Source organism: Lepisosteus oculatus, chromosome 7 (genome assembly GCF_040954835.1).
Source record: "Lepisosteus oculatus isolate fLepOcu1 chromosome 7, fLepOcu1.hap2, whole genome shotgun sequence".
Lineage (NCBI taxonomy): Eukaryota > Metazoa > Chordata > Actinopteri > Semionotiformes > Lepisosteidae > Lepisosteus > Lepisosteus oculatus.
Window position 1 is genome coordinate 47,681,265 of NC_090702.1, and position 25,395 is coordinate 47,706,659.

Genomic DNA, 25,395 nt, shown 5'->3' on the forward strand with positions numbered 1-25,395 from the left:
AGAAGGACATTTATCTAACTGGTTCTGTGTCTGTTCCATTACTCTTTGTGGAACCACTTGTAAAGGTCCATTACAGTTATATACAGTTGGTCTTGTCCAACTGGTAAAGCATTTATCTTGTTCTGGTATCTGGTATCATCTTGGGCTTATGTTTCTACATACTGTATTGTGATGAAGTTTTTCTCTAATGCTATAACTAATTTATCTGAATAGTTTTGTTCCTTTTGCAATTCACTTTTGTTAAAATATATTTAGTGTAATATCTGTTTTACTGTACTATAATTGCATGTTTAATAACCTGAATATCACTTTCTTCTATGAATATACAGTATATGAGCACATGTGCATACAGTACATGATAATACATGATACAGTACATAGTACACATGTTACTTTAGTACACAGAAATGTAGACAGATACAGTACCCTTGAGAAAAATACATAGTCAGTTTTCAGAGAGACTTCAGTTTAATATCAAATAAAACATTATGACATGTTTCAGATACCAATCATCTACTGAACTTGTTTTCCTTACCGTATGATCACTGCAACTACATTACACATCAAAGAACAAAACCCCCCCCGCCAATAACAGCATTAAAAGGTGTGCAGTTGGAATTAAATATGATCTTTAGCAGCAATTGTGCTTGAAGACTCATCAGCTCAGCAAATGGAAGCCCAACTTACTAAAGGGAGATTCGTATTTTAGAATGGCAAGCAACCAAGCAAAACAAAAAGGAGAAGCACCACACTACCTTGCATTCTGGACAACCATGACTTGGCTGCATAGATCCAAAGGTTTGCAGCAAAAGCAAATTTGAAAAAAAAAAGTCAGACAAGCAGAAGGGGGGAGAAACCAAGAGAAAAAAATCAGAGGAAAGTAGAGAGAAAGATGCAAGAGGTGATTGAGAACTGTCATTAAAGTATACCTGCAAGGTATACAGTATACATCTTTAACAGCTGGGAAGACTGGAAATACTGTCTTTACATTAACAAGAGATCTGTAATGTGGCTGCCATTAAACAGCAGCTAGGGTGCTTGAATGTCAGTGGTTTGCTCAAAGACCGCATTATTTACTGTACTTCAGTCCAGAAACAACAAATATTATCACATCAGACCTTGACCTTAAAGCCTCTAATTTTTTTCATAATTTCAAAAAATGTTAATAGAAATTAGGAAATAATACCGAAAACACAAACATTACGGTTACTTTAATCCAGTTTAAATTTGATTGTTCAGGACCACCTTTGGACTCTAACAATTCGCCAGTAGTATAAAGTGAAATGTTTTGCAAGACATGCAATATAGCAAAATTGATATTATTCTTGAAGGCTCCAGTATACCTTCAGATTATTGGTTATTAAAAGTTTGTATTACCAATAAAAAAATCCTCAAATGTATGAATGATACACTTGATATGCAGAATTATGTAAATAAAAAAATAGTAGATATACAAGGGAACAACGGCTATGGCTGGAGTAGAGTCCTCCAATTCATAATTCAGTCTGAGATCTTAATCCAGATATTACTTTATCCAGAATGAGCTGACAAAAAAGAACAAGAATTGAACAGTGGGGAGAAGAACAAAAATCTTAACTATTGACATATCTGTGCCAGTCCTTGTCCATTGAACCTGAATTTATACATTCTAAGTTCCCTTCAGAAAGTAAGAAATGTATTGTTTCTAAACAGTTATATGAATAAGAAGATGTGCTTAAACTGTTACAATATACAGCCACACATTTCTGAAGATCACAGAACTTATTTTAATGTCTTACAAATGAAATGAGGTCCGTTGATACCATCTTTGTGGAAAACAGATATTATATTTAACATTCTGCTAAGGGGCCCAGGACCAGCGCAATGCTCTGAAGCACTTACTCACAACACATCAGTGCTCCTCACACCTCCCTGTGGGGTGCTAAATCTCTAATTATATCCTGGCATGATCCCACATCTTGATTTCTCTGTCTTAGGAAACATCTCTTTTCAGTCCAACAAGGGCAAAACAACCTCCCCCCCCCCCAAGGGTCCTACTGTATATACTGTATAACACAAGCTTTTGTTTTAAACAAAAAAAAACACAGCTTTTGTTTAAAGCACCCTATCTTAAGATAATAAGGGAGGGGTATTGAAGTTTCAAGTTACAGGAACAACAAAGAATAAAAAAGTAAAATGTCAACTCTTCTGAACATGATCCATACCTTCTTCCTGGTAGGAGATACACTCTCACAAAAGGGTCTGAATAGCCGTTGTTGTCCCGGGGAGCAAGGTTTCTTGCTTGTAGAACATGAAGTATGAGGTGACCAAGATGTTTGTCATAATTCACTTGAAGCTTGGAAGGAAAGGAAAATGAGTGATTCCAAAAACGGAATCCTGGGAGCTCTTTCAGATCTCTGCTATGTAGGCCGCTTGTGTTTCCTGTGACATCAATCTATAAAATGTTTATCTGATCACACATTACACAAAAGTCATAATGTTTTACATTGTGTCCTTAAGATTCTGGTGACAATAACATAGAGATTAACACCTATGGTATAAATTAATGATGTGTTAATAATCTGTTACATTTGGACAACTGATTGCCTAAAAAGAGCGCGAATGCTGGTATCAATTTACAAGTCTTTTAAAAAACGAATTTTTAAGTTGCCTACGACAGAACTTACCTGGAGTTCACCAGTGATTGGGTGTAACTGGGACTTTGTTGCTTCTGTAGGCTGGAAGAAATTCCATGAAAGTCAGATCAACACATTTGCACTATAAACTCACAAACTGTACAAATACACAGGTTACGGACATGAATAATTATCACCTGTTTAATTAGTAATTAAAGATGTGCCCTAGGAAAATCAAGGCTTTAGAAAAAATAAATTATGCCAGTTTCACAGATCATTTCCATTGTGTGTTTGGTGGAGATGGTGGAAAATGTCAATTTTTAACACAGAGGTGAAATATAAGCTCACCTATATGTGTGAAACAAAAATAATTAAAAAGTTCTTAGGCAAAAAAATATGGATGTTCTCTGCTCCCCTATTCTTGTGCATTCCTTACATTGTAAACTGCATGATCATCTTTTAGCTAAAACATTTCCAGCTATTTTATTGAGGAAACCCAGCTTGTTTATAGTGCTGAAAAATATTTCCTTGTAATTAAGAGAAAGAATATTGAGACAGAAGAATTACTACTGGTATACTGTACATGTGTTGGCATACGTTATGGTTTGAAGCAATAAACTTGGTTGAGCCACATGGCTCAGCATTGGTTTGCACTAGCAGCTGAATAATGGCAAGCGAGTGTAATTTGGACACCATCAGATACCTGTCAGATATGGATGATTGCTTGGGTCTTCTCCAATCTATTTCATTTTACTACAGAATAAGTGAAAGTTTGCAGTATTCATTGCACAAGCAAATATCTCCTGCACTCCAGATGCAACAACACAAATTTGAATGTATTTTGAATTCAAAACCTTAACACCACTATCAACAGCACCTGCATAAAGAGCCATGAAATAGGAGGTTTCTATTTTATCTCCTTCCACAAAGCAAGTTAGAAGCAAAAGATTAATCAGAGACACTGGGCGCAGTCAACTCATACATAAAATATTTAAAACATAATGTTAATATATGTCTAAAGATAACAGTCCCTCTGCGTAAGCTGTGTGCAAAAGCTTGACATAAAAAAGAGTTACTTGGGAGCTATATTTAGAAATATATTTTGTCTTAAAAAATGCATAACGCAAGATGGTGCAGCAGTTGAGCATAAAAAATCCCCTCAAGCATCACTTTTTAGATATCTTGCAGGGATTGAGGTTTGAGCCACAGGAATAAGATATAAACTAATGATGGGAAAAATGCATTTTTAGGTCAGTTCACAGACTCGAGATTGTGTACTGCAGTGAAAGTACGACATGAAGTGTGAGAGAGCAGCTGAACGAGAGCTACTTTACATTATTGATAGGCCAGAAACATCCATTTTAAAAAGGAAGGTTTCAGTACAGAAAAACAGCACATAACATTTACAAGGATTCAGTAATAGATGGTGGAAATCATTTAAATGAAAAGGTGATGCATGCTATATTTTGTGTGTGCACGTGTGAGCGAGATGGATGAGGTGACCCAGAATGAGATTTGTCCCAAAACTTAACAATTTTCTAGAAGACCTGCAACCAAAGGAATCAGAAATTGGTTTCTGCATCTGTTTATCACAAACCCACTTCTCACAATATCCTTTCTGACCGTCTACAATTTCGCTCCGAATACTCATCATTTCACAACAAATGCAATACATTATTTATGGGCTAGAAACAGTCATCTTAAAAAGGAAGGTGTCGGTACAGAAAAAACAGCACAAAACATTAACAAAGATTCAATATTAGATGTGTGGAAAACATTTTAATTAAAAGGTGACACATGTTATGTTTTGCAGCTTGAAGCTGTAATTAGTTGTGCCAACACAAGACACTGAACCATTATTACATATCTTCATGAATGGTACAAATATAAGTGGAAAACCACAAGCCTACAAGCCCTGTCTGTTCTGTGGCTGGGAGTGTGGGGGTGCATGTTTGGAGCTGAGTGATTCTGAGAATAATTTTTTTTTTCTGTAGTTAATTTTTCTCTTTTGTGGGAGTATACTATATAGTGATTCATTGTTGCTAGAATTACTAAAATGTATAAGCAGTTTTTGGGAACAGACTTGGCCGCTAAGTCAAGAGGAAACCTACCTATGTGTCAAACTTGACAAGGAGACATGTAGCTGTAATAAATGTGAGTGTAGTTGTACTTTGGCTACTTGCAGAACCAGCAAGGAAAATGACCTATTGTTTCTGTGGCGATTGTGGACAGGAAGGCTGAAGTGTTTAAGCATCTGTAGAAAAGAAATATCCAAACACTACACTTGTATCCATCTATATTCTATTCAGGGTCGCAGAGGGGCCAGAGCCTATCCCAGAAAGCAACAGGCACAAGGCAGGATGCACCCAGGAAGAAAGGTGAGTCCATCACAGTATTACACTTTTAATACTAAAAAATGTTCCTTGAGTCTGTATAAGCAAAGGCACTGGAGAAGGAACTAAAGGAGCCCAGAGGAACCCAAGAGCCTGAAGGACAATCCATACCGCTGTTTAGAGCGATATGCACCCTGGATAGAAACACCATGGAAAAAGTAACTAAGAAAAGTTGGTCCCAGGAAAGGAAGTAAAATTCAACCACCCAAATGATATCATTCAACAACACTTACAGTATCTCCAGTCTAAGACCTGACTGGGATCTCAGTGCAGGAGCCTTCAGGACACTAACTGACCCTGAAACTCAGACCCTTGTCTAAACTACATTGACTGCCAGTTTGACCAAACGTGTACAGAGAGAAGTGGTGGTTGCTGGAGACTCCATTCTCTGGAACAGAAACCATGAAATGGCAGAGGTTGCTCCAGGGTCATTCAAAGAGTTTTTTTAAGGCAACGAAGGTTTCTGTGTTTCCACATTGGCACAAACGAGTTTGGTAGAAACACCACTTTTATCTCAGCAGCACCTTTACCTAAACAGCACCTTTACCAAAAAAAAATTAAAAACCTTCTGGAAATGAATAGAAGATCAGGACCAAATTAGTAGTCTTGTCAGGAATCTTAACAGCACTGGAAAAAAGCTGAATAACTTAAAATGCTAACACAACACATGGCTGAAGACATGCGGTGCTGAAGATGCTTCATCATTCTCGGCCACTGGAAACTTTCCATGGCAAAGGCCATCTGTACAGACCTGGCAGAGTGCATCTAGTCATTGCTTGTTTTGGAAAAAGGATCCATGGAAAGGCGGAGAAGTCAGAGAAAATCCGAAAGGAAGATATTTGGGATAGAAAGTTAAAAGAAGAGTTCAAGGGAATATAATGAAACAAACACCTGGGTATTTTAACATTTCTACCCAAGAAAAAACTCAGAATTAGTTCTACACTGACAGGCTATAAGAGCTGAACCCTTTTCTTCACAAACGTGAACACTCATGAACTCGAAGGCTCTGACATACTCAACCTAGTCTTCCAAAATTAACAGTGAAACACAGAGCCAAAACCAATAAAGCTCAATCTGGAAGATATTATGCAGAGATAATTATAACTAAAGGCAGCTCTGTGAGTAGAAGGGATGATACTGTAATTCCACATTTTATGAGGTGTCAGCTAGTCAGCAGATGAGAGGAGGGTACAGTGTGGAGAATATCCATGTACTGTACTGCATATTTAGACATGGTGAGAGCAGGTGGTTGTCATTGTAGGTGATTACTTTCCCAGTCTCCACCTGCTTGTGAGTTAATCGTGAAAGTTCCCTGAAAACGTCTGATGTCACATGTCTTTTGTCTTAGTGAGTTATTTGTTTTTCTTTCTTAGCGTTCGGCAGTGTGCTTTTGTCTGCACATTATTAATGCACAATCTTAGCATGTAGGCTCTCAATGTATTGCAGATGGGGGTAGGGATGCAGTCCAAAGAGCAGCTCTCATCGACAGTCTCGTATAGACTGTCTCGTATCTCGTATAGAGAAGCATACGTGGCAGTTTTGTGCACCAAACACACACGGATATTACTCTTCGGCTTGAATGGTCAGCTATGGGGGTGGGAAGCAAGACATGGGTGTTATTTTAATGACATTCTTTTTCATTCTCCTGGAACATGTGCATATCACTCTGGCACATTAGGGATCCCAGCCTGGTCGCTTGTGGGCTCCAAGCTTGCATGACGGCACTCTCTATGAAAAGATCTGGTCCTATTCCAGTGTAACAATCTGTACTGGTGTACTCCTGTAAAGGATGTATCTGTAACAGATTTCTATCCTGTCTTGATTCAGAGTAATCAGAGGGGTGTGACCTCACTTCTGTAACTGGATTTTGTAAATAGTGCATTAACTCAGAGCTGGGATGCAGCTTACAGTATGTAGTTTGTTGTTGGTGATCTTAACAGGAAATGAGCAATTACAGTGAACAGAGTAAGAATTGGGACAGCAAAGTGAAAATTGTTTGCTGTGTATTAATAAAATTTGTATTTCAAATTTAAAGATTAAACTGAGGCAAAAGTAAAGAATTTAGCTTTACAGCAGTGTTTTTGTGTTCAATATTTATGCTTACTTACACTTAGCTACTGTCCCAATATCTTTTCATGAGGGAGGAGCAGCTCAGAGCTACACCCTAGACCAGACATGAACTGCTGGACATCTAGAGTAATCCCCAGCAAGCTGCCAAAAAGATCATATCAACTAAAGACTCCCAGTCTGGTATCTTTGGCCAAATTGGACAGATACTGTTATACAGTACATTTCAATAAAATCTGGCAGGAGGTTGCTGCAAGTTGCTGCATTTCTAGCTGCATTTATTTTTTTCTGACCATAGTAAGGTAAATCTTAAATGTATCATCTGGCAACCTAAAGAGTACAAATTGTAGTGGATCTAAGTAGTATTTAAGGATAGGATAAAAACAAGTCTTTCCTTCACGGAGACAGTGGTGGGATGTACTGTAGCTGACGTGTGGGCAAGGTGTTTTTGTCAGCAGTAATGCACACATGACAGAGTGCAGCTAGAGTCATTAATCTTCTGGAGCAAAACATCACCGAATTCCTAGGAACTCTGCAGGTTGCTTGCAAGCCTGATGGTGAAACAGGGAAGACTGGCAGACTTGTTAGATGGGTGCAGGGTGCATTGAAGCTGTCTAGATTGCAGGCCTTCTAATAGGTGGATGCACGTTCTCAGGTTGTCTTTGGAAAAAAGAAAAAAGCAGCTCAGCGGAAAGTATTCCATTCCTTAAAGACCCAAACTGGGCAGCAGCTGAAAGGGCCTGAGGCAATACAGATTTATATGGGACCTGTACCGGGTGGAGCTGTGGAGAAGCTGTGGAGAGTCTGGCAGTTCCTATAGGGTCTGGCCCAGGTTCACAAAGAGGTAGAAGTAGCAGCCTGAGAAAGATCTGGGCCTTCAAGAACTCACAGTGACCCTGCAGAGGAAGCTCTGCATGGCTCCTTGGCATCTTATGGGGAGAGACCTGTCTGAAGTTCTTGAGGAAAGCATTCTTGACAAAGAACTACCTATCAGGTTTTGCTGTGCAGTTTTAGTTTTTAGTGTTGCCCAAGAGGGAGATTTATGTGTCTTAAAATGGCATCTTGTAAGTTTTCTAGATTATAATATACTGAGCAAGACATTGGCTAACACTCTCAAGACTGTATAGGAATCTCACGGCTTATTGTATACCAAACAGAACTATTTTTGATAATGTGTTTTTACCATAATCTGACGGTGATCACTAAGATCTTTGGTTTTTAAGCTGGTTTTATTTCCCTGACAAGAAGAAGCAATTTGATCAAGTATCATACTAATTTAATAATATATTGTTATTTAGGCCTTTTGTTTTTGGCCCGGATTTTGTGAAAAACTGAGCTGCTCAATAGTAACAAGTTCAGTGTGCTCAAGGTGCATAGCGTGTTGAACCTCTTCTCTACAGTCCAGAGGGGTATCCAACAAAGATATATAACTTTATATGGGGTCTTGTATTCACTGTACAATGTGCATCTCCTTGAACAGCTACAATGTCTCTTACATAGGGTTTGTCTAGTCCTGATTACTCCATCCAAACCCGTAAACCCGTATTGTGTTTGTCTACAAATCTGTGTCGGGATATTACAACTCTGATCCAGTTCCAGCATATATTCAAGGGGATGCCACCAGCTCAAGCTTACTAGGGTAAGAACCATGCTTTTCCTTTTTTCTGTCCTGAATAAGCAAATAACTGTTTGCGTCAAGACGTGTAAGAAACGTGAAGTACATGGGACAAGCTGACATGACGGTATAGGCATTAGAAGCAAGAGGGAGCAAAGTGTGTCAGAAAACATTACACAACCAGGCCTCTTTACTTGCCAGGAAATGGTGACGCATTACAGAGGGGAGGTTGAAACAGGGTTTACTGGGGATGATAGTGTAGATGGTGATAGGGGTGTTCGGCAAGTAATTATGGTTTGAGAGGTGTAGTAGAGAGTTTATGGAAGAGTTCAAAGAAAGATTAAGCCAGTTGATCCATATTCCCAAGGATTAAATTGGACTGTGTGCGGTGTTTGACAGGACATTCACATGGAAGAAGTCTGGGAAATGGCAGAAGAAGATGATGTTTTTAAAAGGTAAATCTGCTGAAGACAGGACTACAAAGAACCAGAGCCATATGTCATCTGAGAACAGTAAGGCTGATTGTGCTCACTCAAAGTGTAGCTCTGGTTTAATCTTTCACCGTATGTGGATGTAGAAAAACATCATCTTTCGGTCAGCCACAGAGTCATTACACAATAACAGTTCTATCTGAAAAACATTTGTAGCAAACGTCACAATTTAAAACTTGAAGTCTGCTATAGAGTTTCTGAGACTACTAAAGAGTTTTCAGCTGGTAGAGGTACAGACGACATTTAATGTTAGTTGTAGACACTACGCTTGGATGAAGATCACTAGGAATTGCGGTTCTTTGGCCAGACTGGATGGTTTCTACAGACCTGAACATAATTTGACATTTTTAAAACTGCTTTCATCATCGCAAATGTTTTTCTTTCTGATCACAGTTGGTCCTATCAACTGTACTACCCCGATATGTTAAGTCTTGAGTTTCCAGTGGTTTATTTAATGTAATTTACTTGAAGATCAAAATTGTAGAAATATTTTTCTGGGAAAGATGTACAAAAAACATGTTTTTTTCTTTATAGCCGTGGTAGGGATGTATGAAAAGTACCCATCCAGTCTTTCTCTCTACAATACACAAATAATGTTCAGAATGTTCAGAAATAAATCCTTAAGAGAGATATGTAGGCAAAGATCTTAAGAGACCCAGTGACCCATAGACTACAGCCCAAAAGGCAAACAAGGGGCTTGTAGACATTTGGGACTGGTGAAGGCATGCTTCTAGAGTTGTGCAGAGATGAAGGCATCCACACATTAGCTCTTAAAATTGGACAAAAGTTGATAAAGTAGAATGGAATTAATCACTCTGACGTCTAAGAACAGGCATTTCAGCACTATACGGAACTGGACACCAGTATCCTTGCTCTGAGTGGATTTGGGGAAGGTTAAAAGATCTGTCTGTCAAATAGTTGAGTATGAGTTCAAAGTGTCAAAACATAGGGCAGTGACAGAGTAGGTGATGCATCCATATCAATCCTACTACATTTGATTACCTCTTTTTGAACAAGGTAATTATGACTGTCACCAATTTTTTTTAGTTCAATCCCAGTATCATGTCCCTCAACCACATACAACTCTAGACAGGGTTGATCAGTGGACTTATAGGAAGTTCTTTAAAGCCTTTACATTCTGTTTGTGTTTTAATAAGAAAATCCTGTTGCTTTATTGTGATATCTTTAGTTGTGACATCACTGGTACATTAAGTACCACATTTGTGGTGACGCAATAGATTCACCAGACATGCTCTCCGTCAGAAATGCTTTACTCTTTAGCAAGGAAGCTCCTTGTCAAAGAGCACCAGATGGCATTGACAGGACTGGCTGTTTCCCAAGACCATAATGCAATGATTGAAGTCAGAGTATGTGTAGATGACATATCGGTACTTACAGTACATTTAAGGAATATCATGAATGTTTTGAGAAACTGCCCAATGCAAAGATTGACTGGGCCAAGGGTAAAAATGTCAATCGATTCTACATTTACCAGCAGGGCCTAGGTAAGGCTAAAGAGAGGTTTCAGTATTTAGTGATATAAAGTAGCAAATTAGATGTGGCTTAATTGCAGAAGAAATGGACCAGGGTGGTAGAGAAGATCAAGGGTAGATGTCAGAGGTGGAAATGTTTGTTCCCTAAAATTATAGAGCAGGGATGTTAATAATATAGCTGCCCCGTGTTTGTTGCATCAGTCAGTCTGTACCTAGCCCACCAGACCTTTAGTTCATCAGATTCCATCGGTACAGTTCGATTTGTTTGCATGTGTTACACTGAATACAGACAGAGCATGCTCTGTCTGTCACTGGCTGAGAGTAGACAAGGTCTGAGAGATGTGTTTAACAGGATTGCAGATTTTTATCTGCAAGTCCTACGAAGGTTGTTGGACTTCTCCGAGTATCTGCCTTGACTACAAATTGTCCTGGCTGTCCTGCAAGAGGTGGGGAATTTGGAAAAAAAGTTTATTTGAAATACATTTGAATAAGCAAGACATGATTAAGTTGCTGCAGTATTACAGGAGTGTTTTTTAAGGCCTGGAAGTTTTCTGGACAGTAATTGTAGAGATAATTAATTCGTAGAACACTGAAACATTTAGAAGACTGGAAGAGTATTTGGTAACTAACCCTTTTCAGCAAAGCTAGTGTACAGGGTATTGTATTTTAATTGGCCACAAAGTAGAACAGGATTGGTGAAAGAAAAGTTTTTACTGGATCTCAGAAGATTCTGGACATTTGGAGGAAACCTAGCTCCCTGACTCCAGAGCTAAGACTGCTTTCAGTCTTTTAAATATTTTTTAAAATATCTTTACTTTGCTGGCAAAGAACAGCAGTACACTACTCAGCTATTTTTATCTTTGGACAAGCAAAGATGTCTATTATTATGATTACTCTAAGATTTTTGCTTTAAAAGGTCATGCAAGGCAGTTTCTCACTCTGATATGACATTTTTAATGATACTTGAAGATTTTGTGAGTTCATGAATTCATGTGGGGTATTTTTTCATTGTAAAAACGTGACTGTTACTGAATTTGTGAAAATGCATAACTGTATGCAGTATTCATATTTTACTACACATACAATAAGTGAATACATACAGTAAATGAGGTAATTAAAAAGCAACATTTGTTCATAAATGTAAGGAGCTAAAATTCTGATTACAACTGCTATAAAATTCTTGAAGAAATGGAACCTCTTCTTATACTGTAAATGTGATGAGTTGTTAAAATTTCAAATTATGTAAAAATGTCATTCGCTTAAATCTTTATCTCAGAGAAAATCTGCTTAGAATTGCAGAAAATTGTCACTCACAGGTTTAGTCCTGCTGTTTGTACACTGCAATAACTTTTTAAAACTCCTGATTTTCTTGTCAGTCATTCACAGAAACCTGATTTGTTTGGATAGGTTTTAGTTTTTGTGGTTTACACTTTACACAGTCTAATTCGGCATGCACAATGACTGCACTAAGCACAAGGTCCACATTTCAAAATACTCCCACCTTGCTGCTGTGTCTTTTTTTGCTGACAGAGGGGGAGCCAGGCTGACCAGGGCTTGGGACAGCACTAGAGGCGGCCGAAGTTGTGCCTGAATGAGTGAGGGGTCCTTTCTCTGTGGCTGACGTGACTGTAGAAGGTGCCTGCTGTTGAGAAACCTTCTGCAGTTCTGCTGCCAGTTGCTTAGGATCAACTCCTGGAGACCTTTGTCTTTCTCCTGCGCAAACACAAATTATTGAGAAATCATTAAATGCTACAGGTTGTTTGAAATGGAATGGAATATTGTGCATTGCCTATGTCATTCGATTGCCTGTGCAAAAGTTTTCATTCATAAAAACATCAGAAAACAGAACAAAATAGAACCAATTATTCATTTTATTTCTTTTTAATAACATATCTAGTAGTGCTTCAACTGTTCAATATGTAGGATTCAGTTTAACTGTGCCATGAAACACAGCATTTTTAATATAACATTTTACACTATTTAAGGACAAGCAATCTAACACTTAGACAATTTCAAGACTTATTAAATACACTTACAGACTCTGTAATCTCAGTGGAAAATAGGAAACTTGAACCAGCTCCATTGTAACATAATTTTCTAAAATCACATTTTCTAAAGCTATTTCAGTGATCACCTCACATTCTGCAATCCATGGGACCATAAATGCGCTTTTTTAAAGTCTGTTTTCTATTTTCTATTTAATCCTTTCTTCGGGTTATCACATTGTCAGACTAGTGTTAGAAGATCAGAATTAAACATGGAACGCTTAAAAACTTTTCTACTGCTTCACAGTTCTCATTCAGCCCATTTTGAGCCAGTTTATCCTGACAAGCATCTCTTAAGGTCCGTTAATGCTCTTGTGTGCACAGAGAACAGATATAACCCCCCCTAAGAAATAAGTAGTCCTCCTATAAATGTAGAGCAAAGCAACAGCAGGTGAACAATGATAAAACAGGGAAACAATGTTATCTGGGATTAATGTCAACATTTTCCACCTACCAGCATTTGTCTGGTCATGGAGCTCCAAAAGCTGGGGATTTTCAGAATCCGACAGCATATTCAAGTCCCTTACACAAAGGCAAGAAAAAAATCATGAACAGCTCTCCTGATCTAGTTTAATATTCAGTGATTATGAGAAAATGAGAGCTGGTAAAAGAGAAAACAGCTCTTAAGTATGGCCCATTTTGAACTGTTACAATTCACTCAGGTTGGTAGTAGAAAAAATCCATAGAATTATACTAAATTAGAATCTCAAAGGATTGTGGAAAAAAACATTGGAATGGAAAAATAGCATTTAAACCTTTTTCAATTGATTTGATTTCTGCTGTTTTTTTTGTAGCTGCACTAGAATCCAAATTGTAGTCTTAACTCCTTGAGTCATACCCAGCAAAACATACAGCATTGTATCATATTGTAGCTAATGTTATTATAAATGTATTTGCAATAGCGTTTATATAGTAAACTTATGCAACTCACGATACGGTACTAAAACTACACTAAATATATCAGTTCATGTTTTTGTCCAATCTGAAGTACTCTACTGTAAACGATGATAAAACCTTTTTTTAATCTGATGTTATTTTACAGCAATTACAGTGCATCAGACAGAATTATAAACTATTTTCTAATACATATACAGTAGGACCTAAAGTAAAATTAAATAGCACAATCTAATATAGTGCAGTCTTCCTTCCCCATAGGCACAGCTTTAACTATTAAACGTCTAGTTATAAGTGTAGCAGGAACTATAGCCATACTAATGTATTATGTATTTGTATATTGTTATATACTGTTACAGTATTACTACAATACAATATTGTTTAGTTGAGTAAATAACTCAACTAAACAATACCTGTACATAAGTGCAATAGTAAAGAATAATACAGTTTTTAAAATGTTTCTTTTCTGCTCTTTTCAGCATGGAATACACCTTTAATTGTTCCTTTGCAGCTTACGCATGCTGAGGCAGCTACCCACTTGGACTCTGTTTTTAAAACTGCTTGTTGAGACTTTTATATACCTACAAAATTGACTATAGTGTCACTACTCTTAGAAAGAGTATATTTTGCCATTAAATACTGTATCTCACTGGTGAGCTTTCTTGTGAAAATACAGTAGTTAGCCACTCTACCTACTGTATAATAATGATAATGTTTCTTTATTAGCCCTATACAATTTCTTGCATTAGGAATTCATCTTTTCGCATACCCCAGCTTTTCTCCATGGAGACACAGACACACAGACAGGGAGAGCTTGGGGTCAGAGCGCATGGTCTGCCATTGTACGGCGCCCCTAAGGGTTAAGGGCCTTGCTCTGGGGCCCAACGGAGTAGGATTCCTCTGCCAGCCACGGGATTTGAACCGGCAACCTTCCAGTCAGAGGTGCAGATCCTTAGCCACAGAGCCACCACTCCGCCCATATTCGTCCAGGTTCATACTATCAAAGCTAACCATTCATCAAGTACTGTATCTCCTCCTTCAGCAAAAGTTGCTCGTCTGAACAGTTTACTGACAAATCGGAAAAAATAAAGTTCTAATTATTTTATACCTGTGCGCATCTGTGTAGAACGAACTCCTGTCTGGTTATTCGACCATCAGAATGTTTAACTCCTATTTAAAAAAGCCATGAAAATAGCACTGAAATTGGAAGATGTGGAGTGACTCACAGTCTTACACAGATTTCAGCTTCCCCACATGGTTGGCTCACAATGCTCTGCACCTCTTCGTATGTTTTGCCAGTCAGAGGGATTCCATTCCATTCCAGAGCCTGCATTCCTGGAAATTAAGATAGGGCGCTTTATTAGAAACAAAAAAATCTGGATTTACTCTGCCATCTTATTTTTTTCTCCTTTGTGCAAATATCACATCATGCTCTGCTTCTACGTGTAAAATAAATATTACCTTAATTTACATGGGATGGTATTTTGCAATGGGAAGTGCCAGTACTTTTGTGGCAATGCCTCTATTCAAATACTATTGCTAAGTAAAGGGCAGAATTACGAGAAACACAAACCTGACAGTGTAAAATACATACCTGGTCAGCAATAAACGATAGCATACTCTCTGTAGGGCCACAGTGACACAAACTCAAGTGCCTAATTCACTAGAAAATCTTCACTCCCACATTCTAGGCTGAATATGTGTTTATACTGTATATGTAGTTTTATCACAGCAAAAAGGGAAAAACACAGCACTAGTAGGCAACATATTGAACAGAGTTCAATTTATTAGTGGAAAAATTACAGGTTATGAATAATAAATTACTGAAAAATCTTGTTTCCAATACAAAGTACTTTCACTTATTTGTGCAGATACTGTATGTGTTATATGTAGAGACAGACATATATAATATATATTCTGAGCATCAAAAGAAACTATGCATTACGTTTTTAGAATAAAAAGTACACCAATTCATCTGCTACAAATATTTGTCAGACTTGCTAACTTTGGGATTTTGCTGCAGTTACAAGTATGTTTCTTTAGATGCACAGTTTTCATATACATATATACTGTAACTACAAATTAACACGTAAAGTGAATCTTTAGTTGCTGCAGATATACTTTAAAAGATTATCATTCGAAAACATTTATCTAGGACTGTGAGTCACAGTGTCATGAGCTTATTTCCATTTGCACTGTTTGATATGCTTGCTGTTCTCACACCTGACAAACTGGATAATCTACTGTAGATTGCACACATCACACTATTCACAGTAGTTACAGTATTTCACAATTCATCTCCTGGTTCACTTGTCAAAATCTAACATTTTTAAAAAGCCCTATATTCTTCAAGTCAGACAGTAAGTTAAATCCAAGAGTATCGTAGTTCCCTTACTGAGGGATGCAATATTTACATATCCATTTATATCACAACTCATAGGCACGATAGTTAGTTCCTTTATAATAATTAATAATTATTTTAAATAATAATTTACACCCTCAGGAAAGAATTGGGAAACATGCCAGAGAATCTGAAAATTAATCTTCAAAGCAGATTGCTTATTTTAAAACTCACAGCAAACACAAAAACACTCCTTTGAACCACCACTTACACAAGTGAAACTGAGTCTTCTGATATGCCCTTTGTTTACGACGTAAATCATGAGCTGTGACATAAAAATATAATAATCAAGACACATGAAGGTAATTGTAGAATTGTGGTTAATGAGCACAGATATTTGAAAATAAACATTTTTGCACTCATCTGCAATACAGTACATTCACATTAGCAACTGGTGAGTGGAAACTTCTTAGCTGATACTTTGAATGTCAAAGGAATCTAGTCCTCCATTCATTCTGTGAGTTTCATACGTCAGCCACCTTTATTTCCTTATTCAATTTCAGGCATGAAGCTTTCTACGAAATTCATGTTTTTCTTTAATTAATTCCAACTGCTTCTTTGTGATGAAGCTCTAGAATTTTATTTTTACTATATTTTCATACTAAGTTCATAGATCTTTCAAGATTACCTCTATCAACGCACCTGGTTGTGTAATGGATAATAGCTTTGTGCTGACAACAAAAACTACCGTGAAATTACATCTTACGAGATGTAATATCCAGTAGAATAGCTAAAAATAACGAACAGTAATTTTTCTCCTCCTCACTGGTCATGCGTGACTTTTTCTAACACTTTTACATGGACACATGCCATCAAAGGTTGTTTCCATTATCAAGCACATCCCAAGGAAAATAGGAGCAGGTCATCATGGAGGAGGAGTTTCAAAAAACATCCCAAAAACTAGAGAACAGCACCACAAATAAACCATCACCTTTTCTCCCTTTCATTGAGACCATTTTGGATCAATAAATTAAAAAAGGCACTCGAGACAATTGTGTGTTCATATCTGCAATAGTTGTAAGCATTTTTATAATAACAAGTTTCCTACAATAGTTAAAAATTCACTAGATTCACATATCAATTATAAAATATGCTGTTTTGCAAAGATATTTGAAAATGAAAATATCTGTGTCTCTTAGAGATGTCATAATGTTGACTGCAGCAGGACCAGTTAACAAAAGAGGCATAGGCAGACGGAGAGTACAGAGTTCATGTTCATTTAAGAACAAATCTTTTTATATAATAGATGACATTATATTATGTACCCAGGTACACTTTCTTTGCATATAAATGCATAATTATTTTCATATAAAGACTTTGAACCATTTAACTAAGTGCAGTTATTCATTATGTCAATTGAGATCCACCAAGCATATAGGGACTTTTACTTAGAAAGAAATAAGCTTCTCATCCATTATTCTCTCCATATCTACAGAAGTCTCATTAATGATTTTAAGTCACTTTTAGAAGGGCCGTAAGAAGGCAGTATCTTCTCACAATAGGAATTATAGGAAAGTCAAGTTATCTCTTACAAGAGGATGGTACCATAAGTTCACGATGAAGAAACATTAATTTCACATTGGTAACCCTGATGTATTGGGCTGGCTGGATGCGCTTTAATCTTTTTTATATATTCTACGTGTACTGTAGACAGTTACAATTTATAGACAATATAGTGTAAAAAAAAGATATAAACGAATTAAATGGTTTGAAATCACCTTTTCGGAACAATGTGTTTTACACCCCAAACAAGTCAGAGGGGCAGCCTAGAATGGGCATACGAAGCCAGCCATAGATCATCAGGCGATTTGAACAAGAAAATCAATAGAGCCCACAAAATCAATCTTATGTCACAGAGATTGAACGTTCACGGCATGAAAAAATAGACCTTGAGCTGTTTCAGACAGGCGCATATTCTAATATATGTGCACACGATTTGGCTGAGTCAGTGCCCTGGGAGCACACAGACCAGAAACAGACCAGTAGGAATGCACTGACTTGTATTGAGAGCAGAAACCTCACACTGATACTGCAGTATCTTTTAACAATAGATTGAATTACATTGAGGCATACTGCACTTTTTAACCAGATGAACAAAGTCAGGAGAAATTCTAATTTGCAACAATGAACTAGAGATTAACCATTTAAACAGCAGGGCTGTTTGCTCACAGTTACTCATGGTTACAACCACAGCAACCACAGTTCTCTGTTGAACCCAGGGCCTTAACCACTACTCTAAACACTGCTGCATGCTTACAACCCATGGGTAAAGCTGAGGAATCAAGAAGGACAGCCAGAGGATTTCAATGTGAAGGTTACAGCGGACAGCAGCAATAATACTTATTGAGAATGGAGAATCAAAATGGAACTGAGGCATCTGGTGTGAAAGGAAAATGAGAAATTATACATTAAAATGTAACGCCGACATTGTAGCATAGGGAAAAGCCCACACAACTAAATTATTTCCACACTGTGTGATCCAGAATGTGTACATATTGGACAGCTATTGTTTTAGTGCGAACTGTAACTGTAATGACACTGTCTTTAGCCATGTACAGTACAGTACGTCTTCATATTTCTTCTGAGAATAATTTATTTTCGTGTTTATGAAATCTTGGCTTTTAGGACCAAAGTTTAGTGAGGCTGAGGAGAGAAGCAAGAAACAAGTAATTATAAATCTGGGGACCACTATTTTTTTCCAATGCCATTATTTTCTGCACACTTCCCACCAGCACAATGTTCACTGTCGCTGCCCTCAGTCAAGTGGCTTACAGGAGCCACAGCATCATGGTATCCTTGCCAAGCAGTGCCACCTGACATGGCATCAGTTCAGGGACTTTCCAACAGACGTGGTAGTTTACCTACCACCAGGGAATATGTGGGAATTTAATTTCTGTTTCTTATCTAAACATTTTCTGATATTCAATATTTTAGAACATGTATCGAGGAGCTCATGTTATACGTGTTCAAAATATACCATATCACTTTTCAATAAATAGATAATGGCACATCTGGAATTGCTGACAACGAACATTTTCTAGAATTATTAACAATTTTATATAATTTATTAAGAAATACACTTAAACTGTTATTATATAAATCACTTTAAAATAAAACAGATTCCATTAATTTCACTCTGTATTCATAACAGAGTTCTATTCTTTATTGTTCCTTTATCCAGTGAATTGAGAACAAACTCTTATTTAGAGAGGACACCAAGAGACACATTTCTACAGCCTGGTATTTACTGGAGAACTCAAGATTATAACACACAGTGTTAACACAGGCTTGCTGCATACTCCTACAACCTTCTGTGAAAAACAAAGCCTGTTCTCTTTTTTAACATTTCTCCTAATGTTTCAAGTTCAAATCTGTGATTAATGTTTCATTGTTGATTTGAACAATTTTGTCACTAAATCTAGTGATACCATGAATACTTGCTAACAAATGGCATAATATGTTTGTTACCAAAGTGTTTTAAGGGTATCACTAGAAATATACAGTAGCAAAGTAGAAAAAAACTACCAGCTTACCGAAATTGTGTACATCAATCATGCTAGCATTTTAACAGATAACCACATCCTTTGAACCAAAAGTACTGCAAAACTGAACAAGATTCACTTTTATACAGAGCTTGTAAAATTGAAACACTCATCTAGCAAATTATTTGTAATTCTTCAAGGCTGTTGCTGTATGACTCAGCATCTGAACACTTCGCATCTTTTTGTACAAACAACTTTATCACACAGCACTGTAGATTCCTTCTCAGAATGGAGTTACTTCTTCATTTTTCCACATGTACTGTATAAATGTAAAGTATGTAATGTAAGGTATATAACCAAGAGGCAACTCAGACGTCTCTCGAGGCTCTGCCCCCACAGTGCTGTGAAATGCCAAGAGCGAATTAATATTTGTGTCCATGATTCATAGCGATTGCATGTGATACAGAGCACTACATTCACTTTAGGTTTGCTATAGTTGCAAGTGTTGTTTTCTCAGACACCACACAATTACTACACAGTGAGGGACGGCACGTTTGAGGGATGTGGTGGTGCTGGGACCATGCGGACCGGGCCTGGGACGGAGGTGGGCCAACAGGAGACACAAAAGAGGCAGAGCTCCAGGATACTTGGCCATTTGCACGAGGTCAGCTCGTTAATTAGGCCCTAGTCGTTAGCTCTGCCTAGATCCAAGACATCTCCAGCTCACTCCCGCCCTGGTCTGGAATAGGCTTTGTCAGCCCCAGTCAGAGGGAATCACAGGAGCAGAACAGACAGAGAAGAATTTGGGGGAACACAGATTGCACCCCTGGACACAGGAGAGAACAAAATATGGGGACAGTACAGGGAGCAGTAGAGGAAGGCTCCAGCATTGTCTTCCTGTCCCCCTACATACTACTGAGAAAGGGTAGGAGGGGTGTATAATGGACTACATTGTTTGGTTCGGCTGGGACCGAAGGCGATACCTAAAGTCTCTGAAAGACCTCACGATGTTTCTGCTCTGTGGCGGTAGAAGCCACACCAGGGTACCAGACGGAGGAATAGTGGTGATCGACTCCTCTTTTGGGGCATTTGGGGTTTTGGATAATTGGCTATCATGAGGGCTGCTGTGTTTCTGTGTGTGTATGTGTCCTCTGTGGCAACTGTGTCATGCATTCTGTGTGTCGGTAGGCAGTGGCAGGCATTGTAACTTTTAAATTAATAGGCTGTAATAAAACGGGGAATTATGTAGGATAACTGTCTTGTCTGATCCATGGGTGTACTGGTGGTTCTGGGAGATATAAAGATCCTGTTGCAAGAGAAAGACCCTGAAAATTGCTACTGTAGGTGTCACAGGTGGCTACAAAGTATCCCTCAGATGTAGGTCACTGTGCTCCAGTATATATAATGTACCTATCTGTGACACATACTCTTAAGCACACCCCAGACATGGAAGGCTCCTGGCAAGATACCTTTATTCACAGGTCGGAGTTAACTGTGAAACATTGAAGAGCCGCTGGCTTTCACTTTACTGCAAAAACTATACACCAGATTTGTAATCTGAAATCCTCACCGATGACCCCTCCCCCTGTCAGCATTCTAAAATAGCAAAAGCTAATTAATATATAATATTCATTCCCATTATCCTTAGCAATGTTCTGAACTCATTCCATAAATGTGGAAACATGTTCCCCGTGACATATTCTGTATAAGCCCCGATTCATGCACCTCTGCCCTCTTGGCTCCACATAAAATCATCACAAATCAGCATTGTAAATAAGCAAACTTATGTACCGTACGTTACTGTTTAAATGACTAGTTTATTGATTACATTCCCCTAGAACACCTACCTTCGACAATTTTTCCTGTCTGTTCAGCAGTCCCTCCAGGTAAGACCTTGGCAATGTACGCTCCAATATCTCCTGTGTTTCCGGGAATTTCCTTTCCACCTACTATTCTGATACCTAACCCACTGCCTAAAAAAACAAACAGGAGATTAAATATTTCCAGTACATACTGAAGAGCTTCATTTACAATAGAAACACAATACTCAAAGATGCCAGGGCACTGACTTAAACAACATGGCTGGGATGCATGCTCCATACTCTCACAACTCTTTGTGCAAACAAATGCCTCCTTTTCTCGGTTTTAAATGCACTTTCTTATGGCTTCCACTTGTATCCACTTACAGTACATGATGCCAAGTCCATCCAAAAGTTACAAAAGCAGTTTAGTAATTTTGTAACTTTTCATATAGAGATAAGAGATAAGATCACTTTATTGGCCATATACAATTTCATGTATTAGGAATTTGTCTTTTCGCATACCCCAGCTTGCTCTCCATGAGACACACAGACAGGGAGAGAAGCTGTGGGTCAAAGCGCAGGGTCAGCCATTTATACGGCGCCCCTGGAGCAGTTGGGGTTAAGGGTCTTGCTCAGGGGCCCAGCGGAGTAGGATTCCTCTGCTTGCTGCGGGATACAAACATGTAAACTTCCAACCACAGGCGCAGATCCCTGTAAAGGGCAGTGGTGATTTTCATTAACAGAACGACACGATGCAGTGGCAAAATCTGTAAGCTGGATAAGTGACATTGACTTTACCCTGACAGTATGTACTCATAACTGCACTAATATTTGCATTTTGGTTGTAGTTGATGTTCTTCTTCATCAACTTTTTCCTTGGATGTCCAACAGGGTGGAACTTCCTGTCGCCTGGTGGCAAACATTCCAGCCCCTGTATGCGAAGTGGGCCTTAGGAGCTGCCTTGGAGACAGCAATGGAACTCTGGCAGCTGACCATCCTCATTTCATTTGCTGTTTTTTCCACTGCATATTTATTAGGTGGGGGAAGAGACGGAACATCTCTAATTTATTAGCTGTTTTATATCAACCAGTGCCATGTGCAGACAGTAAAAGGATTATTTTTTTATACTCCCTGTCTTTCTAACTGTTCATTGACACTGACAGTCTTACTCTACTCTTAAGACACACATGATGTGTCTTACAGCCCAACTGAGCCAAAAAATCATCCCTCTTTTCATTATTCATGACTGGCCTTTGGGCGCACATTCACTATCATCGGAGCATATTTTACTGGTATTTGAAACTGTTATACATACAAAAAAATCTTATCATTTTGGATGAAAACTAAGTTTTCACAGTTTCAACCATTTCATTTGTCTCTTTATTCTAAGTAAGAGCTAGATATGCTATAAATTGATACAAAAATCATCTTAAACTATGTTTTGTCTAATAAATTCACCATTCTTTGTCATAATACCTTATTCCAGATCAATAATATAGTTGTCACTGTGTCTCTTAAATAAAGTCCTTGAAAAGGAAAACTTCAAATCTCACTGCTCTTACAGAGTTAACATTGTGGACTTCTTTGTGATCAACATTAAAACAAGACCCAGAGGAAAGAAATGGAAACTATGTAAATCTAAAACTGAGAGTAAAAAGTACTTCTTTTACCCAAAGGGTAAAACATAAACAATGTGTCCGGCCATGTTGTTGACGCTGATACCCTGGTTTCTTTCAAGAAACAGCTGGATGAGATCCTTGGATTAATTAGTTACTGCCAAACAAGCTTGATGGGATAGCCTCTTCTTGTTCGTAAACAGTACTTATGTTCTTATCCTTTTTGAGGACAGCAGTGTAGTTGGGAAACTGCCTTCATGTACAGGAAGTGTGATGATCACATTTCACTGAGACAAGGTCTTGGGGTGTCCCATTTCTAAATTTGTGTTTCCCAGGCCTACTCAGGAGCACCCCCAAAGCGCCCTATATGCACCCTTCCGTAAACTGCACATCTGAGCGGAGTCCTCAAAAGGGAATCACCCAGAATTCCTCGCTGAATGATGACGGTTCGTGTTCTAACCTATCAAAGTGGAGAGAAGTTGCCGTGGAAAATAAAATATTCAAGTGTTAGTAAAATTATACATTGCAGTCCTGGATTCAGAGCGCAGGTGTATGGAGTCTTGAGTAAGGTACAGCACTTTAACCAAACTGCTTTAGCAAATCTACTGTAGCTGCATAAATTGATTCTGAAATGGACTGTAACTTCTGTAAGCCACTTTGGACTCATACTGTATATTAGCTAAGAAGAATATTTTATTCATAGTCAGATGGGTTTACTTCTACAGAAAGAAACAACAGTTAAATACAACCACTCGTTAAGAGTGTCGTTAAGACTGTGTTTGACTGCCTACTTATTGTACGGTACAGTATGTATTCTTTATATGAATTAATGATAAGGTAATGTTCCTTGTTTTTTTCTGCAAATTAGAATGTACATGAAGACTTTAGAACAAAACACCTCGTTTATTAAATAACAATTTCTTTACGAATAATCTTTATTTATCATTCATATGGTAATGAGTATCCCACTTCCAGAGACAGAGGTTGGCGTAAAATTTTAACTTATATAACAAAAGCATCATAAGCATTATAGCTTAACTCTAATTTTTTAATACTATGTGAACTTAAAAACATACCTGATACACTGTGGTCTTTTGGATCCTTCTGCAGTTTCACTCGAATATTGGGAAAACTGTACTGAACAGGCTTGGTCTAAAAGAAATAGAATAGAAATGTTAACCCGCTCTTGGGAATAGACAGTTACATTAACAAAAATATTTAAAAGAGCTGTGCCTCTCTTCAGCACCAGACAATGAGCCTGTCATCCAATTCACCCTCTGAGTACCTGGCCAACCCTCAGGAGTGTATGGACAAAGCTCAGGCTTTCACTTGGCAACAATGTTCGCTGGGTGCCAGAAACAACAATATGACTTGGACAATATCAGGCTATACTTGGGAGGATCCCAGCTCCATGTTTGACTAGCTCTCAGACAGCTCTCCTGTAGTGTAAACCAGGAGATGTTCAAATAGTATAGGAAAGTGGTGGTGCTTCACTGTGGCCAACAGGCCCCATATAAGAAGTAGAGGGCTAACAGGAGACACTGGTCCTGTAGAACTCCAGGCATCCCCAGGGGAGACATAGGAAGGTCTAGGCCACTCTACCATTAGTGTCACTAGCAGACCATAAGCCTCTGACAAATGGTCGCCCAGTGGCCACAGAGACCCTTCCAAAGTGCAAAAGACAGATCTGAGATCTGAGACTGGACCTGCTGGCTGGAATACAAGATATGCCAGCTGGCAGGACTGTATGAGGCCAGAAAAACAATCTGGCGCTAGACAACTGCACTACGGTGCCAGGTGATATCTGGAGCTCATTGAACACAGACAGGACTGCAAGGAAAGTAAGGTATGTAGCTCTGCAATTTCTGCAGGGTTCTGCTGGAAAAGCGAATGACGGAATTGTTTTTCTTTATTGTAGTTGTAAACGTGAGGAATTTCTAGTTCTGTTCATTCACTTCAATCATTCCTTGTGTGTTTGTGGCCTCCATCATGGGTATGTGAGTGAGTAGCATGGATAGAGCTGGGAATGACGGTAGTCTAACGTAGAGAAAATAAAGGAGTGGAATGGCTCCTTCAGTATCAGGGACAAAACAGGTATTAATAATAATTAACACAACAAAAACAGACAAACATCACCAGCAAATGTATATACAGTACAACAGTGAGATAAGATACGAGAGTTATTTTAGAATTTTTGAAAGTGAGACTGCAGAGGGGATGAAAGATTGCCTGAGTTTGTTACTGATACACCTGGGGAAACAGAGGCATTTCCCAGATGGGAGAAGTGTATAGTAAATGCACCGTAGAGGGGGTGTGCCACACTCTTCATAATGCTCTTCTTTACAACTTTCTGTTTGCAGAGGGCATGCTGTATACCTGTAGTGTGATCTGATTTTCGCCCATGAATTTGCTAAGGAGATAAAACCACAAAGAGCCTCCTGAGTGCCTCAACCACTAAAGGTGCTCATCTGAGCACGGGGA

The 25,395-nt window shown here is 38.3% G+C and overlaps 1 protein-coding gene across 10 annotated transcripts in view; it reads right to left on the bottom strand.

The window, feature by feature from the left end:
* The window catches only part of pclob (piccolo presynaptic cytomatrix protein b), a 136,478-nt gene that overhangs the window by 28,430 nt on the left and 82,653 nt on the right, over window positions 1-25,395 (bottom strand). For 8 of the 10 annotated variants that reach the window (XM_069192589.1, XM_069192586.1, XM_069192592.1 and 5 more), the window contains 8 exons: window positions 23,991-24,066; window positions 21,344-21,469; window positions 14,840-14,948; window positions 13,174-13,241; window positions 12,176-12,387; window positions 2,667-2,717; window positions 2,205-2,335; window positions 756-782 (listed from right to left, as the gene is read on the bottom strand). In XM_069192589.1, the coding sequence (XP_069048690.1) occupies window positions 756-782; window positions 2,205-2,335; window positions 2,667-2,717; window positions 12,176-12,387; window positions 13,174-13,241; window positions 14,840-14,948; window positions 21,344-21,469; window positions 23,991-24,066 (800 nt within the window). The remainder of the gene's footprint in view (window positions 1-755; window positions 783-2,204; window positions 2,336-2,666; window positions 2,718-12,175; window positions 12,388-13,173; window positions 13,242-14,839; window positions 14,949-21,343; window positions 21,470-23,990; window positions 24,067-25,395) is intronic. The other 2 variants (XM_069192593.1, XM_069192587.1) reach the window with 1 other exon arrangement.